The sequence below is a fragment of the Phoenix dactylifera genome, unplaced genomic scaffold, assembly GCF_009389715.1.
Source record: "Phoenix dactylifera cultivar Barhee BC4 unplaced genomic scaffold, palm_55x_up_171113_PBpolish2nd_filt_p 002032F, whole genome shotgun sequence".
Lineage (NCBI taxonomy): Eukaryota > Viridiplantae > Streptophyta > Magnoliopsida > Arecales > Arecaceae > Phoenix > Phoenix dactylifera.
Window position 1 is genome coordinate 24,609 of NW_024069308.1, and position 19,931 is coordinate 44,539.

At 38.0% G+C, this 19,931-nt stretch overlaps 1 protein-coding gene and 1 pseudogene across 1 annotated transcript; both read left to right on the forward strand.

Moving 5' to 3' along the window:
• The first annotated feature begins 3,202 nt into the window (after positions 1 to 3,202).
• On the forward strand, positions 3,203 to 8,095 carry LOC120109320 (anthranilate O-methyltransferase 3-like). Its single transcript, XM_039123069.1, has 4 exons — positions 3,203 to 3,335; positions 3,432 to 3,836; positions 6,992 to 7,264; positions 7,592 to 8,095. Exons 1-4 carry the CDS (start codon positions 3,255 to 3,257, stop codon positions 7,952 to 7,954), a joined length of 1,122 nt encoding a protein of 373 aa, XP_038978997.1. The 5' UTR covers positions 3,203 to 3,254; the 3' UTR covers positions 7,955 to 8,095.
• A 6,119-nt stretch (positions 8,096 to 14,214) lies between these two features.
• On the forward strand, positions 14,215 to 16,953 carry LOC103696219 (annotated as a pseudogene).
• Positions 16,954 to 19,931: the final 2,978 nt, after the last annotated feature.

The following is a 19,931-nucleotide window of genomic DNA, read 5'->3' on the forward strand; positions in this document are numbered from 1 at the left end:
GTGTACTACTTACCAATTAGCAGACCCTGTAGCCCACTAAGGTTGTGCATCTATATTCTTAAATATTGGGCAACTTTAACAGTATTAGGCTGTAATAATAATTGGAGGCAACTCCATCAAAACTAGGAATGTGCTTTGAGTGATAGCTTAATTTTGAATCTTTGTGATAGTGGTGGGGAGTCTGATTAATCATTCCGTAGAAAGGATGGAAGCATTACTTGTGGAAACATTTAAAAAGTTCCTTCCAGTTTTCACGCTTGTTTGCATTCCCCTAATAGCTTAAAAAGAATGGTTCATCTCGATGCATATGCTACTAACCCTCTTCATGATGCTCACCAAAAAAATGCCTTGTCCGTGATGAAAAGGAGTACTCCACCTGATAGTATATGCTTCCTCTTTGTAAAATAATGATGTAAAATTTTTCACAGATTAATAATCAATCCTCTTAATTTGAGGACCAAATTATCCCACCTATGATAGAAAAAATAAAGGAAACAGATAGTAGTGTTTGAGATGAACACGGGACATGCCATATCCATTGTGAGAAGAGCCACGCCTTTCAGCCACAGAAATTAAATGACCCCAGGAAAATGACATCGCACCAATACAAGATGAGAACCCTCCCACAGGAGCCGTCGTTCAAAACGCAACCTGCCGAAATTTTAAGGGCTCGTTTGGTTTGCAGAAAGTATTTTTCCTTGTAAAAATATAATTTCTGAAAAATAAATTCCTAAGAAGAACATACCTAGAAAAGTACTTTATATTTGGTTGATAATGAAAAAGTGACAAATTTCCAAAGTGCTTATGTTTGGTTAGGCATCCATTTTCTGGAAAAGTTATGTATAATTTCTATTATGTCCTTAATAAAAATTAAATCTTTAATGCCTCTTTAATGCTGAAGGGGCTTTTTGGAAAAAAGTAAAAATAAAGTGATTGCCGCCAAATAGAAAAGTAACTTTTCCATGTTTTTCATGGAAAAAATTTTTCCATGAAACGTAGGAATCATATTTCAATGAAAATATAACTTTTTCGTCTCTTTTCTTTAAAAACTTCAATAAATAAAAAGCATCTCATTACTTTATTTTTTTCGTTGGCCACATTTTCCTCTATTCTTTTTTTGCGAACCAAACGAGCCTAAGGTTTCAAAGGGTCAGTATCTGATAGTTATGGTTCACGTACGTACCACGGATCTGTCCACTCGTCACCGGTCCGGTTCTCCCGCACGTCTCACGCGTGGGGTTGGGTCTGGGCTAAGATTACGAGCATGCCAGGTTCCAAATTGGACACGTATCTTAGAGGTGGGGTCCAGTACAAGCTCAACGGACGTATTTCCTCCTCAGGTCCCATCACGAGTTTTATTTAAGTTCCTTCTAGAAGCGCCATATGCATCGCTCGGATGACGTCAATGGATAATGGCATGAAGCGTCACGAATTATGATGGCAGTGTTCGTACTTGGGAGCGAACCACAGCCTCTCACCAACCTCGCCCAAGAGAAGGTGGCGTCCAAAGAACAAACTGGTGGAGGCACATTCAATCATGTATAATATACTAGGCTGTTATTAACCTAGTAGAAGGCAAGGCTCTTTTGCAACAATATGTACTCTTTGATCAACGCCATTTTGAAACATGATTGATTAAAAAAAACACATGTTCATATTTTTATAACAATTCTCTTCTTTCTCTATAGATATACTTTCTTTATCGGCCGGTGCAAGTATGTATTCGAGCACAATTCATGTGCTAGCGCGAGACCTCTAACTTGGGCGGATGCGTAAGTTATCATAAAATATATTTATAAAATTCAGGGATTAAAAATTGACTTTCATGTGATGAACAGTAGTTAGATGAACATAGGATATATAAATGAGAGACAATCTAATCTATGCCGAACTATCTTACAAACCTAATATGATGTAGGACCCACATAAATAAGCGTGTTGTCGCAATCTGGCAGCCAGGTCTTTGTGTGCTCTTGATGTCCCGATAGCATCGTGCAGGCGAGCCATGAAGAAATAATATTTAAAAAACAAACAAAACAAAAGGAAAATAATATAAATTAAAAGTTTATATATATGTAAAAAAAGAATAATACGCTCAAGTCTTTTAATATAGGAAGGTGCTCGGATCTGGAAAATTAAACGTAAGACAGAGTAAAAGTTGACAAGCGGCAGTTTTTGCTTTTTAAAGTCTTTTTTTTTTTGACAAATAAACGTGATTCAGACCACTTGATTCAGACCACAAATAATACTCACCTACTCTCACGTATTGCATCAACTCACGACCACATGACCTGTAGATTAATGAGTTAAAATTGGGGCCCGGCCGGCATTCCTCTTCTCTGAGCAGTTCTCTTGGTATTTTTATACACTGTCAAGCACCTAATCCTAGAGTTCTCTTTTGTAGCATCTCTAGGGAATCCATCAATCAATCGGTTCATCAAGCACATCAGCCAAACAAAGGAAAAACCTTAACTACGTATATATACTAAGACAATGAAGAACTAATGCCAGATCCTAGCACTTTTAGTGGAGCATTTTCGATGGTACAATATTAATATACCAATATCCAAGCATGAACAGCGTTTATTGAATGGACTAAAGTGCTATTCAAATTGCTCACAACATTGTTTTTCATAAACACGGTAAATATTTCGAAAATTATTATTATTTTGGGCGCCAACACATTGTTCGTGATACTTAATTCACGGTTTTTTTCAATAAACTCAGTTGATCAGATAGCTAATATTTTCATCAAAGTGCATCTACTTTGCCGCTTTTATGATATGATTTTCACACTTAAGTTAGATTCTACTTTACCATCTTAAGTTTGAGAGGACATATTGAACACATTTAGTATCTTGTTATGGTATTTTCTGAGTTGCCATATCGTTAGAGTGTGTATTGATGTATATATTATTGTAATAGCAATTATAAAATATAAAAATAAATATAAATTATTGATACATTCTCTCTTTTTTTATATTATAACGAGAAGATGTGTCAAATGTGCATCAGCAAAATTTCTATCCATAAAATCTGCCATGCGTACCAGCCGCATGAAATTCCCAAAATGTGACGCGAAGGGCGTAACGTCAGGCATTAGACATCAGCACTTACGACGTTTACTTCACACGTGAAACAGGTACGTCCAGCTATAAATAGGCCCTCATGGCTGAGAGCGAGCACACCAAACCGCGAGAACTAGCGTACAGCAAGTTCAGAGAGGAGGCAATTAGAAGCGTTTATTAGAAGGAATGGGGATGAAGGTAGAGCAAGTTCTTCACATGGTTGGAGGTGCTGGAGAGACCAGCTACGCCACCAACTCCAGGGTTCAAGTCAGTCATCGATCTTCCTTAGCCTCCTCATTCTATCCCAAGGTTTACATTAAGTATCAAGTCCATTTCTAACCTTCTGCTTGTGAATTTTCCCAGGAGAAGGCAATATTTGAAGCAAAGCCCATAGTGGAGGAGGCCTTGAGAGAGGTCTATAAGACTGCCCTGCCTGAGAGCATGGTGGTGGCTGACTTGGGTTGCTCTTCTGGTCCTAACACATTTCATGTGGTTTTCGAGGCCATCGATATCGTGGACGATCAGAGCCGACGGCTGGGACGGCCCCCGCCGGAGATCCTGTTCTTCTTGAACGATCTCCCGGGGAATGACTTCAACAGTATTTTTCAGTCTTTGGAAGTACACGAGGAGAAATTAAAGGAAGAGAAGCAAGAGTGGATTCCGCCGTTCTATGTTGTGGGAGTGCCTGGCTCTTTCTATGGAAGGCTTTTCCCCTCTCGAAGCGTTCATTTCTTCCACTCTTCCTACTGTCTCATGTGGCTCTCTCAGGTTTGCATCTTTCCTTCTTTTTCTATACCTGCATATATATGATACTCTCTATTTTTTCTTTTTTTCTTTTTGTTAAATGTGCATATAATAATTTTTCTTTTCCGGTAAATCACATAAGACTCCTTGCACACCCATTTTTTAATCAATTGGCTACACATGAATCAGCAGATCCCAGTGTCACACGGCAACCCACGGCTCCGGCTGTCTCTTTGGTATGAAAGAATGATTAATATTTTTTTCACGACATCAAACTGTTGGATCATGCATCGTATACTTCTCGAAGCACTCCAAACTCTCTTCCGTCTGTTTGCACGATTCTTGTAGCAGCTGTTGTGTGATCCAACAGTGCATATTGTGAAAAAAAAGGTGAATCACTTCTTCACACCAAAGATAAAATCCGAAGCCGCCGATGTATTATATCACATGGAACCCGATAAACTATGTGCCTTTTTTTTTTTTTTGCTAATACGGGTGGATCATACCTGACGGGTACGGATATCCCCAATAAAGTCAAAAAATAGGATACCTCGGAGTGCCAAAGGCAGCTCCCCATCTCCAGTCCACAAGGTGCCTCCGGAATGACTAGCTACATACGCAGCCACCCAATCCGCCGCATCATTGGCTTCACGGTAAATATGCTTGGCTTGAAAGGCCCATCCATCCCTCACCACAGCCCAAATGTCCCGAAGCAAGGGATGGTCTGTACCGTCACCCCTAGGAACCCCCTGGATCCAACTGATAACGGTAACAGAATCACCCTCCAGGATGACAGACCTGGCCTGTAACACATACCGGGCGTGGCAAAGGCCCGCCCAAGCAGCTCTCAGCTCCGCACTCGGCACCGAGGTGTCAAATAGCTGACTACCCTCAGCAGCCACGACCCTGGCAGACGGGTCTCGAATAACGAAACCCGCGCCTCTCCTAGTGCCACCATCTAGGACTGACCCATCAAAGTTGACCTTGAAGAAGCTCGGGGGTGGGGGCTCCCAGGTGAAAAACACCATGCGGGATGATGCCGATCGAAGCAGAGTGGGAGCTCAAAATGTCCCGAGCTATCAAGGTCGCTCCAGCGGGGGTGATATGACACAACTCTGCCGCCTGACAGCGGGCACTCTCGACCACAAATCTTGGCGACATATATCGTTCGCCGAATGTACGAGCGTTCTTGGCCAACCAGATTTGGTAGGCGGTACAGCTCGCTCGAACCACCACCTGACAAAGCGTCGAGGACTCCGAGCCCTGATGCATAGACTGTAAGAACTATGTGTCTTCGTTGAGCACTGATGACATTCATTTTGGGATTGGCAGGTCTAGCATATGATGTGGCACCCACCGGTATATCATTCATGTTGAAAATATTATTTGAGTTTTTGGATAAATAAGTACTTAATTTCTATCCTAAGCATGTCGGTGTAGGACTAATTAAATATGTCGGCACTGACACTTTTCATCAGGCTAAGAATCTAGATATAATCATAAATATCATGATCAATCTGTAATCAATCCCTTTTATGATTCTATTATTGCGGTTTTCTTTAATTGACATAGGTCATGATCAGGTTTGATCCAAAACTACTTGTAACGATCGAGGATCTTACCTAAAAAGCTAGCCCAAAAGATAATTTAGATTTCTTAGTCCTATATATTATCAAAATTTACCAAGGGAGGAGTCAATATGGGACTAAATGCGTATCCGCATGAGTACTCATACTTATACCTCTTACCTTGTACAAACAAGCATCCAGCCAAACCTCCTAATCTCCTCTTTGATGTTTTTTTCATAGGGCTTTTTTGGGTCTAAGATCCTTAAATGCACCACTGGACTTTTGTAACACAAGCTCTGACCACTGTACATTATATTTCTGAATATATTAAGGTGGGGGACACCGTCACACCTAACATCTCCCTCCTTCCTTCTAAACAAATAGTAATAATAATAAAATATTTTTTATAACTAAAAAATCTGTAAACCGGTAAAACTAAGAGAAAATATATCTTTTAAATTAAAAAAATGTAAAATGAGATTCTTTCCAGAAACAAATTGCATATACCGTAGGTGCCAATGGGTTGAGTTTAGGTTAGATTTACTATATATAAACTCAAACCTAATTAATACTTTATATCCATAATCAGTATTGGATCTCAAAAAGGTCATGTATTAAATCTGATTTTGGGTAGAAATTGGATGTTCAACAAGCAATTTTACTATGTTTTAATTTTTTAAATCCCAAAATGCTACCTTATGAGTTGTGAAACATGAATATATAAAAATATTAAAATTATAGCTAAAAGAAGGAACTTTTTCAACTCTTTTGTTACCTAAGCATCCATGCGACTAAAAGACGTGAAGAATGGAAAAGATTCTAAAATAATGGAGATCAATATAAGTATTAAATAATAAAAAATATACTATAAAATGGAGAACAACAAATGACATGGATAACAATTTGGTAGAACACGATTGATTATGATCTCGCTTCTCTCCTTGATTTTTTCTTTTACGATTAAACAAATTATAGATGCACAGATATATATACATGAATGTATATTTATATATTTATATATATATATATATATATATATATATATATATATATATGTAAGTATATATATGAATATATATGTGTGTGTGTATACATATATGAATATTTTAATCCAATCGAATTCATGTTTTTGGGTATAGACCTACCTAATCAAATACCTGAGCCAAAAAAATCTGGGTCTAAACTCAGAATCCAAACCCAATATTTTGTGTTGATTTTAGGTGGGGTTAGTAGGTTATCGGCCTCTATTGATACCCTAGCCATACTCATTGACAAGAAAATCTTCATAAAAGAAGTTCCATATTCAATCCAAGATAGTAGTAAAATGGTAAATACCTACCATAAGAAGTGTCACCTCTTGGCTTCTAATGAGATGTATCATATGATCGGACGGACTTTTGTGCCGTCCCATATTGATCATGCTATACCCTACTAGTATGGCAACATGCAATAATAATGTTCGATTTGACATATAAGCCAAATTGGTATGTGTTGCTCCAAACCAAACGGCATCACTTGATTTTGAATGGTACCATATAGAGACATTTCTTATTTTTGCAACCATATGTCATTTAATATTTCAGGATACTGATTTTAATTTTGAAACTCTAGGTTCCTCCAGGAGTTGAGAGTAATACTGGTGTTCCATTAAACAAGGAAAACATTTACATATCAGAGACAAGTCCACCTACTGTGGTGGAATCATATCAAGAGCAATACCGCAGAGACTTCACGACATTTCTCAAGTCTCGTTTCCAAGAACTTGGTTTCGGAGGACGAATGGTCCTATCGTTTTTAGGAAGGACTAACAAATATGCACCAAGTGGAGAACTGAGCCAGCTTTGGGGACTACTGGCTGAGGCACTCAATGCTATGGTCCTAGAGGTATATATGTTCTCCTCTTTTATAAACTTATGGTACTATTTGGGTGCCGGACTTCATTCATATCTTTGTGATATCTCTCTTGGAAGAAAGCATTTAACAAGAAGGCCAATGGAAAGAGAGTTGAGAGGGATAGAAAGATAAGAGAATTGATATAGAAAGATGATTTCTAATCCAATACTTTGAGTTCGTTTGGTTAAGGGGACATTCCCATCGGGGGGCTAAAAAGAGATCCACAACATCTTTTATGTTTTTATTGTTAAAATGCTATTTAATTTGCTGCGTATATTGACAATCGATTCTTTGAAATGTGTTGATTATTGTATACAGGGTATCTTGCAAAAGGAAAAGGTGGATGCCTTCAATTTGCCTTTTTACGCACCTTCTATGGAGGAGGTAAGGGCAGTGATACAAAGCGTAGGATTATTTGATCTCGATCAAGTAGAAATATTCAAGTCGAACTGGGATCCATTTGATGACTCTAGTGATGATCGCATATACGACAATATTATAAGCGGAGAAAATGTGGCAAAGTCTATAAGAGCAGTGATAGAACCCGTGATTGCTCGTAGCTTTGGGGAGCATATACTTGATGATTTATTCTCAAGATATGCAAAGAATGTTGCAAGGCATCTCTTGGAGGAGAAGACTAAGCATCCTGTTTTTGTCATTGCTTTGAAGACAAAAGTGTGAGGATCAATTTGGATCTTTAATAATCCATCGGTACAATTCACTTGTCATAATGGAAAATCAATAAAAATATTGATTATGTCCTTAATGGTTGTAATGGTATTTAGAAAAGATTGAATCATTATTAGTATAAAATGGAAGCTTGTTTCCTACTTTCTGTAATGCTTTCTTTTGTTCTTTTTTTTCTCATTAATAATGTTTGCTAATTTTTACACTTATTCAAAATAGAGAAATTGATGACAAATCCTGAAATTTTATCAGATGTGTTTATTTAAAGAGTGATGCTGTAGCAAAGCACAAGTTCAATTTACAAAAATACTAGTTTGTTGGCTATCCAAAAACTTGATTTGCAAGACTAGAGCGGATAAGTAATAAAACCTGAGAGACAACTTTGTCTCTATTTTTCATAAATTTTTATATAAAAGTTAAGGTTGAGTATCTATTCTATATTAAGCACAAAATAATAGAATTTAGTATGAACTTTTATTTGAGAGAAATCTACAGCCTGCTATTCCAATACTTGGGCTCCTTTAAGCTTGGTTTCCATATACTGGTGTGTTTGTGGACTGAACGCATACAGGCTACCACAATTGGATTTCCCCTCCACCACTTGGAAGCGTTGCTTTTGATGCAGATGGGAGAGCACGGAAATTGCTTATCCGTGGGATGAGATCTGATGTATGGATGCCTACATTCTATGCAAGATTGGGTTAGATTATGTGGTGCAGATGCGCGGACATATAGACAATTTTGAATCTCTCTTTAAGAAGGAAGATTTGGGTTAGGTTTTATTCATGTGATAGGTTTGATGCAAAATTCCAGATTTTTATGTTGTTGCATATGTTGAAGAGCCCAAGATTCATGGTTAATGGCTTGATTAGGGTTAGAATTCGTTTAAATGGTAGGTCTAGTAAAAACTCAAGAGGGTTCTCTCTTTCTAGTATTTGATGGGGTGTCATGTTGAACAATCCTAGGGTTTCCATAGGCTCGTTTGGGATGAAGACCATGGCTGGGTTTAGGGTTTATCTGAGGGTAGTGCAAGTTTGACCAACCATGATCACGACTAAGTTTCAAGGTGTAGAGTTCTTTCGAGCTAAAAATTAGTGCCCCTTATGTTCATTTTAGGGTCATAAATAGAGGACAAGTAATATGTTAAAGGTTATTATCCTTTGCCATGAGTGGTGATTTCTAGATATGTGTATGGAGGTGCAGTTGCAAGCAGAAAACCTGATATGATGTTGTGACATCAAGTATTGTTTCATTTGGAATAGTTCTAGGGCTTTCAATGCTACAAATTTACCTTGGGTCCTTTTCATCATGCCCCTTTGCTCTCTGTCCCTAACTTTGAGACATAAAACCACTGCAACGTTGGATTAAGAAGATACATCATTGTATTCTGCGCTTTTGAAATGATCAAAGCTTTACTTGATTCTCCAAGATGAGAAGATGCATGGGTTGCCTCATATTTTTCCGAAGCTTTCTTGAACTTGAGATAAAAAGCAGAAAAAAGATCGAAAAATGGTTTGGCCTGAGCTCAAGAAAGCTCTGGGAAAACATGTGTAAATCCACAAGAATTATACATAGCTTTATTCTTAGGATCTACCTCACTATGCACAAGGTACGAAATGTTGAACTTTTTTTCCTTATTTTCGATTTTCTGTGTCTTTTCCCTTCCTCTTTTCTTGAATTGATTTTTATTTCCCCTTTTTTTGGTACAAAGGTTTCCCCTTTCAATTGCTTCTTTTAACTGGTTTTGCAAATTTGTTTGTTGTTGTTAAACTAACCATCTTTATGCATGAGCTCTTCTCGACATCAAAAGATACAGTAGTTAAGAGATCGTTTTTGATTTCGAGGTGTCATGTATATATTTCACCTGCATGATTTTTTGAGTAAACTTAGAATAAGACGGTTAATTATCAACATAAAATGATATATCTCCACCATGTAAATAGACTTTTATTGAATAAATTTGGGGGAAGTATCTTACTTCCTCCATTACTCATCAATAAAATGGTATAAATTTATTTTGAGCATTTTATTTACTATATAGCTATCTGCCGAACTAAGCTATTGGAGAAAAAGAAAATTAAGAGCACTGACCACTTGGTCATGCCTCAGGCTTTGAACTCCTTGGTGAAGTTTATATATATATATATATATTGGTGAGAGGCAAAATGGATCGTCCAGCCCACAACAAAAGGACCACCAAATTTCGGCCCAACAGACACCAACGCCGACCAGACGTATCCTCGGTCCGACCCAAAATTAACCCAACCTCGGACTCTGCCGAAAGCTCCTTCAACCTCGGATATTCGCCGACGCGCCCGACCAAGTTCGGGACGCCCTCTTTATTCGCCGATACGCCCCGGCCAAACTCAGAGCGCCCTCCTTATTCGCCGATGCGCCCCAACCAAGCTCGGGGCACCCTCTTTATTCGCCGACGCGGGGTCGGGGCGCCCTTTCCAATTATACGCTCCGACCCCTGAGCTCGAGGCGCTTCACCAGGCTCGGTCGTGGCGCCCTTTCCAATTATATGCCCCAACCCCTGAGCTTGGGTGCTTCACCAAGCACACCTCGGCACCTGTCAAGCTGACCTCGCCAAATGCATGATGCGACCTATCAACTAGTTCGGCCTTACCGACAATCGCACCCATGTGCATGCCCACGCCCTCCTACGTGGCCGTACACCGCGACGTCACTATGCCACACTTTGCTAGCTAGGCCATGGCAGTCAAAGGACAGCACCATGCTATTTCGGTCATACCCTGCTACGACTATCAATGCCTTACTGTTCTCAAGAATGGACTCCACCGCGTGCCACAAGCAAACTCTGGCTGCATGCCACTCCCACTCATGATGGGAACGGGACATACATCCGCCACCTAAGCACCCCTACTGGGACTATAAAAAACCCCAACAGGTAACACCTAAGGGATTTTTGACTGGACCTAGCAAGCTCTACTCTAACTTGATCGTCAGAGGGCCCTCACCGGAAACACCGATGAGGCTTTGTGCAGGTACACCGTCGAACGCGGGAGGTGGCTCTTCTCGTCTTCCTCCGCACTCCGGCGGCTCCCCCGACTCCTCCGACGTGGTCACCCTCAGGCCAGATTTGAACCACAACACACACACACACATATATATAGGGGATTGATAACCTACTCTCTGTTATGGTAGGTTATCAATCTACCCATTTTTTTGTAGATAAAAAATATCCTTAGTTTTTATAACTCTTAAGGGTATTTTACGTCTTTTTACAATTCCACATTAACTCAACCTCTTAACCCCCCCAATTAATACTCTCTCCCTCTCTCTCTCTCCAGCATACATATATATGCATGTATACATATATGTATATGTACGCATATATATACATGTACATATATATGTATATGTATGCATATACGTACGTATATATACATACATATATCTATCTATATATATACATCTATATATATACATGTATATATATACATATATACATATATATATATATATATATATATTTGTATGTATGTATGTATGTTTATATATATATATATATATATGAGAGAGAGAGAGAGAGGGAGAGAGTATTAATTAGGAGGTTGAGAGGGTAAGTTAATGTGGGATTGTAAAAAGACATAAATACCCTTAAGAGTTATAAAAAGTAAGGATATTTTTTGTCCAATGAAAAATGAGTAGATTGATAACCTACCATAACAAAGAGTAGGTTATCAATCCATATATATATATATATATTGCAAACTAAATGCAGCGTTGTTGCATAAAATTCTCTTTTCTTTCGGTATATGATGACAAAGTGAGGGTCAGTGTCTAATTATTGTTTGCAAATCCTTTGTTGTTATAGAATCATGGACTGACTTCACAAATGACCCACACATTCTGCTACGAATTAATGCAGTAAGTTATGAGGAAGATTAATGGAGCTAAGGGAAAGATTTGAGATCATCTTTTGATACGAAGCATATGTATGTATGTCAAGTCAGTCAACTTCTCTAGTATTGATGAAATTGTAGATCCTGCAAACTGAATGCAGCATTATTGCATAAAAATATCTTTTGTTTTTCTCTTTATGATTTCCGTTTTGTTGGTTACTAGCTTAATGACTTCTGAATCGATCAAAATACCATTCTCTAGAAACGAACTTCCTCAATTATAATAGGAGAGTTTTTTTTTATCATAAAGTAAGAATTCTGCAATCTCTTCTTCTGTCTACTTCTTATGACTCGTTAAAGTCAAGATTTTTAAGCCTATTGTAGAACCTTCAACAAAAGTTCTGGTGGGTTTGTTGCCTCCTGGTATTTAAGTTCTGAAGTCCTAACGGCAGGACCTATCCCTTCTGCTACCAATTTTACTGCTGGTTGGGTTGTAGCACGAAGAGCTTGCTTGGCGATTCAATTGAAGTATGATGCTAGTTTTGCTTAGAATTTTCTTTTCTTCTTAACTAAAATTTAAGGGAAAGGTTAAATTTTGTTCAGGTTGACGACATTGAAGAGATAGCAGTGTTTGAGATATGGGTTGTGGATCAAGTTGAAACAATTATATCAAACTAGGGCTGAGCACATCCAATGCATACGATGCAAAAACATGGACGACTGTATTTACATACAAGAAGCATTAATAAATGTTTTCCTATCAAATTAATGCACTTTATTTCTTAGTTTGTGCACTCATTAATTTCTCTATCTAAGTAATGGAAAAATTGATTAGGATACTTAATTTAATTTGCTAAATAGGAGCTGTGCATATAATGCAGAACTCGGACAGATGGCAGCACTTAAAGCAAAGGAGAGAACTCGAAAAATCTACCTTATGAGTTTCTAAATAATATTTTATGTTATAACTTGTCGTAGTAAAGGTTTTTATTTAATCATAGGTCATGAATTCTACTAGATGCCGAATGGAGAAATTATTCCCTTGCAGTACAGAAACAATCCGAGATCAGGTGAAGGGAGCGACAATCCAAGATGACCTATATGATAAATGGGGCTCATGTGAGCAAGAAACCTGATTGTCTTAGTGCACCACTGACGTGGTGCACCTTGTGTAAGGTATAATTTCTTAGTTGAATCGGTGTACATTTGGAGAAGCTGAAAAAAGAATTTGAGATGATAGATTAATAGGGAAGAAAAGACATAACATGATCATTCAAATACGGGACCTCACCTTTTCATATGAATTTTATACTAGACAAAAAAAAACACGAAAATGGGAAATCTTCTCTACTGAGCAACAACTCTTCTCAAGACAAGAAATATTTTTTAGGGAAAGGGCCATAAAATATATTCTGGATTAGATAGTTGCATGAATTGGCTTTTGACTTACTGATAGCCTAATTTTGAGCCTTTTGTGGTAGCGGTGGGAAGTGTGATTAATCATTCCATAGAAAGGATGGAAGCGTTACTTGTGGAAACATTTAAGAAGTTCCTCACCGGCCCAGTTCTCCCACACGACTCACGGGTGGGGTAGGTCTGGGCTCAGATTACGAGCATGCCAGGTTCCAAATAGGACACCTACCTTAGAGGTGGGTTCCCGTACTAGCTCAACGGACGTATTTCCTCGTCAGGTCCCATCACGATGAGCTTATTTAAGGCGACCTCTAAGAAAGTTTCTTGAAGCATGGCTAAAACATTCAGCATGAAGCTCGTCCAGCATGGCTAAAACGTGCGACGTCTTCCCAGGAGTTTAGAATATCATTATTTTCACGAATTATGACACCGAACTCGCCCAACGGAAGGAGAAGTCCAAATAAGATGCCGGTGGAGGCCACATTCAATTATGTATATGATACCATTAACCTACCACAAAGTTGTAGAAGGGAAGGCATCCAATTTAATGAAGAGGCTCTTTTGTAACATGATTGATATGGGGAACACATGTTCATATTTTTATAGCAATTCTCTTTATATATATATATATATATATATATACTTTTTTTGTTGGTACAAATATATATTCCAGCACAATTCACGTGCTAGCTAGAGCGAGACCTCTAACTTGGAGGAATGAATGCCAATCGACTGGATCAGCTGCTTTTAGTAATAAAATCAATAAACTGTCCTCCTGTATCCCAAAAATAAAGTTGTCATAAAATATATGTATAAAATTCAGGGATTAAAAATGACTTCCATGTAATGAACACTATAAGACGTACATAGAATATATAAATGAGATTCACGACGTTTACTTCGCACGCGGAACAGGTACGTCCAGCTACAAATAGGCCCTCATGGCTGAGAGCGACCGCAGCAAACCGCAAGAACTAGCGTAGAGAGCAAGTTCAGAGAGGAGGTAATTAATTAGAAGGAATGGGGATGAAGGTAGAGCAAGTTCTTCACATGGTAGGAGGTGCTGGAGAGAGCAGCTACGCCACCAACTCCAGGGTTCAAGTCAGTCATCGATCTTCCTTAGCCTCCTCATTCTGTCCCAAGGTTTACATTGCATCAAGTCCATTTCTAACCTTCTGCTTGTGAATTTTCCCAGGAGAAGGCAATATTTGAAGCAAAGCCCATGGTGGAGGAGGCCTTGAGAGAGGTCTATAAGACTGCCCTGCCTGAGAGCATGGTGGTGGCTGACTTGGGTTGCTCTTCTGGTCCTAACGCATTTCATGTGGTTCTCGAGGCCATCGATATCGTGGACGATCAGAGCCGACGGCTGGGACGGCCCCCGCCGGAGATCATGTTCTTCTTGAACGATCTCCCGGGGAATGACTTCAACAGTATTTTTCAGTCTTTGGAAGGATACGAGGAGAATTAAAGGAAGAGAAGCGAGAGCGGATTCTACCGTTCTATGTTGCGGGAGTGCCTGGCTCTTTCTATGGGAGGCTGTTCCCCTCTCGAAGCGTTCATTTCTTCCACTCTTCCTTCTGTCTCATGTGGCTCTCTCGGGTTTGCATCTTTCCTTCTTTTTCTATACTTGCATATGATACTCTCTATTTTTATTTTTCTTTTTTTGATAAATCTGCATATAATACTCTATTTTTCCGGTAAATCATATAGTACTCCTTGTATACCCGTTTGTTAATCAATTGGCTATTCATAAATCACATGATTTGTGACTCAACAAGCGATTTTAATATGTTTTAATTTTTTAAATCCCAAAATGCTACCTTATGAGTCGTGAAACATGAATATATAAAAACATTAAATTTATAGCTAAAAGAGGGAACTTTTTCAACACTTTTGTTACCTAAGCATCCATGCAACTAAAAGATGTGAGAATGGTAAAAATCCTAAAAGAATGGAGATCGTTACAAGTATTAAATAATAAAAAAATGCTATAAAAAGGACAACAACAAATGTCGTGGATAACAGTTTGGTGGAACATGATATTGGTTATGAACTTGCTTCTCTATCCTTTATTTTTTTTCTTTTACGATTAAACAAATTATAAATGCACGGATATTTATACATGAATGTATATTTCTATATATTTATATATGTATGTATGCATATATACATATTTTATATAATCCAATCGATTTCATGTTTTCAAGTATGGACCTATCTAAATTAAAACCCGAGCCAAAAAAATTCTAGTCTAAACTCAAAATCCAAACCCACATGTTTGCTTTTCATATCGAAACCCAATAATTTGAGTTGGTTTTAGATGAGGTTAGTAGGCTATCGACCTCTATTGATACCCTAGCCACACTAATAATTCTTAGCTCAACTCATTGACACCAAAATCTTCATAAAAGAAGTTAAATATTCAATCTGAGATAGTGGTAAAATGGTAAATATCTACCATAAGAAGTGTTGCCTCTTGGCTTCTAATGAGATCATTGGACGAACTTCTATGCCATCCTATATTGATCGTGCTATACCCTACCACTATGGTAGCGTACAATAATGATGTTCGATTTGACATATAAGCTAATTAAATTGGTACGTATTGCTCTAAATCGAACGGTATTACTTGATTTCTAATGGTACTATACGGAGACATTTATTATTTTTTGCAATAATATGTCGTTTAATATTTCATGATATGATTTCAATTTTGAAACTCTAGGTTCCTCCAGGAGTTGAGAGTAACACTGGTGTTCCATTAAACAAGGAAAACATCTACATATCCGAGACAAGTCCACCTGCTGTGGTGGAATCATATCAAGAGCAATACCAGAGGGACTTCACGACATTTCTTGAGTCCCGTTTCCAAGAACTCGGTTTCGGAGGACGAATGGTCCTATCATTTTTGGGAAGGACTAGCAAATATGCACCAAGTGGAGAACTAAGCCAACTTTGGGGACTACTGGCTGAGGCACTCAATGCTATGGTCCTAGAGGTATATTCTCCTCTTTCATAAACTTATGGTACTATAGCTATGTTTTGGGTGCCAGAGTTCATTCATATCTTTGTGACATCTCTTTTGGAAGAAAGCAGTTAACAAGAAGGACAATGGAAAGAGAGTTGAGAGGGATAGAAAGATAAGAGAATTGATACAGAAAGATGATTTCTTATCCAATACTTTGAGTTCGTTTGGTTAAGGGGACATTCCCATTAGGGGCTAAAAAGAGATCCACAATATCTTTTACGTTTTTATTGTTAAAATGCTACTTTTTCCACATATATTGACAACCGATTTTTTGAAATATGTTGATCATTGAATACAGGGTATCTTGCAAAGGGAAAAGGTGGATGCCTTCAATTTGCCTTTTACACACCTTCCATAGAGGAAGTGAAGGCAGTGATACAAAGCGTAGGATTATTTGATCTCGATCGAGTACATATATTCAAGTCCAACTGGGATCCGTTTGATGACTCTAATAATGATCACTTATATGATAATTTTATAAGCAGAAAAAATGTGGCAAAGTCTATAAGAGCAGTGATAGAACCCGTGATTGCACGTAACTTTGGGGAGCAAATACTTGATGATTTATTCTCCAGATATGCAAAGAATGTTGCAAGGCACCTCTTGAAGGAGAGACCAAGTATCCTGTTTTTGTCATTGCTTTGAAGACAAAAAATGTGAGGATCAATTTGGATCTAGAATAATCCATCGGTACAATTCACTTGTCATGATGGAAAATCTATGAAAATATTGATTATGTCCTTAATGGGTGTAATGGTGTTTAGAAAAGCATGAATCTTTATTAGTATAAAATGGAAACTTGTTCCCTACTTTCTGTAATGCTTTCTTTTGTTATTTTTTTTCCTATTGACAATGTTTGCTAATTTTTGCATTTATTTAAAATAGAAAAATTGATGACAAATACTGAAATTTTATCAGATGTATTTATTTAAAGAGTGACGCTGCAGCAAAGCACAAGTTGAATTTACAAAAATACTAGTTTGATGGCTATCGATAAAACTTAATTTGCAGGAGCATAATGGATTAGTAATAAAATCTGAAAAATAAGTTTTTCATAAATTTTTATATAAAACTTAAGGTTTATGGGTATCTATTCCATATTAAGCATAATAATCTAATTTAGTATGAACTTTTATTTGTGAGAAATCTACAACCTGTTGTTCCAATACTTGGGCTCTTTTAAACTTGGTTTCAATATGCTGGTAGGTATGCGAACTGAATGCATAGGCATACTACTTACCAATAAGCAAGCCCTGTAGCCTGCTAAGGTTGTGCATCTCTATCCTTAAATATTGGGCACTTTAACAATATTAGGTTATAGTAACAATTTGGAGGCAACTCTATCAAAACTGGGAATTTGCTTTGGGGCTTTTATTAGTGCACATGAAAAAGTAATCAGGCCCAACTTTGCTATCAGCAACTCATGATTACGATTAAGTTTTTATTCAAGTGGTAGGTTTGATGCAAAACTCCAGGTTTTTATGTTGCATATGTTGAAGAGCCCAAGACTCATGGTTTTGGCTTGATTAGGGTAACAATTCGTTTAAATGGAAGGTCTAGTAAAAACATAAGAGGGTTCTCTCTTTCTAGTGTTTGATGGGGTGTCATGTTGAGCAATTCTAGGGTTTCCACAGGCCCGTTTGGGATGAAGACCATGATTGGGTTTCGGGTTTATCTGAGGGCAGTGCAGTTCTGACCAACCTTGATCAAGGTTTCAAGGTGTAGAGTTTGTCCTAGCTAAAATTAGTGTCCCTTATGTTCGAGTAGCAAAGGAGAATGATGAGATAAATGATGCGTACGATGAAGTCAAACCACTTACAATATAGCCAATCAGGTCATCATCTGCTACTGGCTTGCCAACAGCAGCTAACAGATCAGCAATGGCCTTGGCATTGTCTAGATAATCTTGACAAGAAGAAGAGCCTTGCGCAGTGTTTGGAGTTGACATTTCAGACGAGCAATATGAGAAGCTGACTGCGACGCAAACCGTTGGGATAGAGAAACCCAAGCCTGACGTGCAGTAGTAATCCCATACTGGGTGGAGAGAACCTTAGGAGCCAGTGTAGTATTGATGATGCTAAGAATAAACTGGTCCTTCTTATGCCAGAGGGTATAGGCAGAGTTGACAGATTTAGAAGTTCCATCCTCAGATGAAAGAAATTCTTCAGGAGCGGTGCCAGAACCGTCCACAAAACTTCAGAGATTATTAGACTTTAGCACAGGGGTGAACTGTGCAAGCCAAGGAAGATACGAAATGGGACCATCCAACTTGATAGAAATAAGTTGTCCAATATCAGGAGCAACGAAGGCAACGGAATTCTCAGAAGAAGAAGCCATAGGATTGAAAGGATAAAAAAAAAGAGGTTTTGCATTTGCAGAAATAGCTCCGATACCATGTAAAATATTTAGCTTCCCAAGACGATCAATATGCATTGATGTTCACAATTTATACAATTGTTTCTCACGTTTTACGTGCTGTATAGTTCAATAAATCTTGCTATTTCAGGTACAACAAAATCGGAACAGACTATGATCTGGTAGAAACTGAATTGACTTTGTCATCTTCAGATCTTTGCCTGTGATCAGCTGAGATGTGGTCAGTACCACTAACATAGGTTTCATTCAAATAGCAGGTTTGATGCAAAACTCTAGTTTTTATGTTGCTGCATATGTTGAAGAGCCCAAGACTCATGGTTATTGGCTTGATTAAGGTTAGAATTCGTTTAAATGGTAGGTCTGGTAAAAACTCAAGAGGGTTCTCTCTTTCTAATGTTTGATGGGGTGTCATGTTGAGCAATCCTAGGGTTTCCACAGGCCTGATTGGAATGAAGATCATGACTGGGTTTAGGGTTTATCTGAGGCAGTGCAATTTTGACCAACCATGATCAAGTCTACAAGGTGTAGAGTACGTCCTAGTTAAAAATTAGTGCCCCTTCTATTCATTTTAGGGTCATAAATAAAGGCCATTTAAGAGGTTAATGGTTATTATCCTTTGCAAGCAGAAATCCTGATATGATGTTGATGACATTAAGTATTGTTTCGTTTGGAATAGTTTTAGGGCTTTTAATGCTACAAATTTACCTTGGGTTCTTTTTATCATGCCCCTTTGCTCTTTGTCCCTAACTTTGAGACATAAAACCACTGCAACTGTGGATTAAGAAGATGCAGCTTGGTTTTCTAGGCTTTTGAAATCATCAGGCTTTACTTGATTCTCCAAGGTGAGAAGGTGGGTTGCCTCATAATTTTCCACAGCTTTCATGCACTTGAGATAAAAAGCAGGAAAAAAGATCATAAAATGGTCAGCCCTGAGCTTAAGAAAGCTCTAGAAAAACATGGGTAAATCCACAAGAATTATACATGGCTTTATTCTTAGGATTTTCCTCGCTATGCACAAGGTACAAAATGTTGAACTTTTTTTTCCTTATTTTCTCTTTACTGTGTTTTTTCCCTTCCTCTTTTCTTGAATTGATTTTCCTATTTCCCCTTCCAATTGCTTCTTTTAACTAGTTTTGCAAATGGTTTGATGTTGTTAAACTGACCATCTTTATGCATGAAACTCATCTAGACATCAAGAGATACAGCATTTAGAGATCGTTGTTGATTTTAAGGTGTCATGTCTATATTTCTCCTACATAACTTTTTGAGTAAATTTAGACTAAGA

Coding starts and splice junctions, on each gene's coding strand:
- LOC120109320 (XM_039123069.1), top strand. CDS start 3,255: ATGGGGATGAAGGTAGAGCAAGTTCTTCACATGGTTGGAGGTGCTGGA. Junction 3,837..6,991: donor GTCTCATGTGGCTCTCTCAG/GTTTGCATCTTT, acceptor TTGAAACTCTAG/GTTCCTCCAGGAGTTGAGAG. Junction 7,265..7,591: donor TCAATGCTATGGTCCTAGAG/GTATATATGTTC, acceptor TATTGTATACAG/GGTATCTTGCAAAAGGAAAA.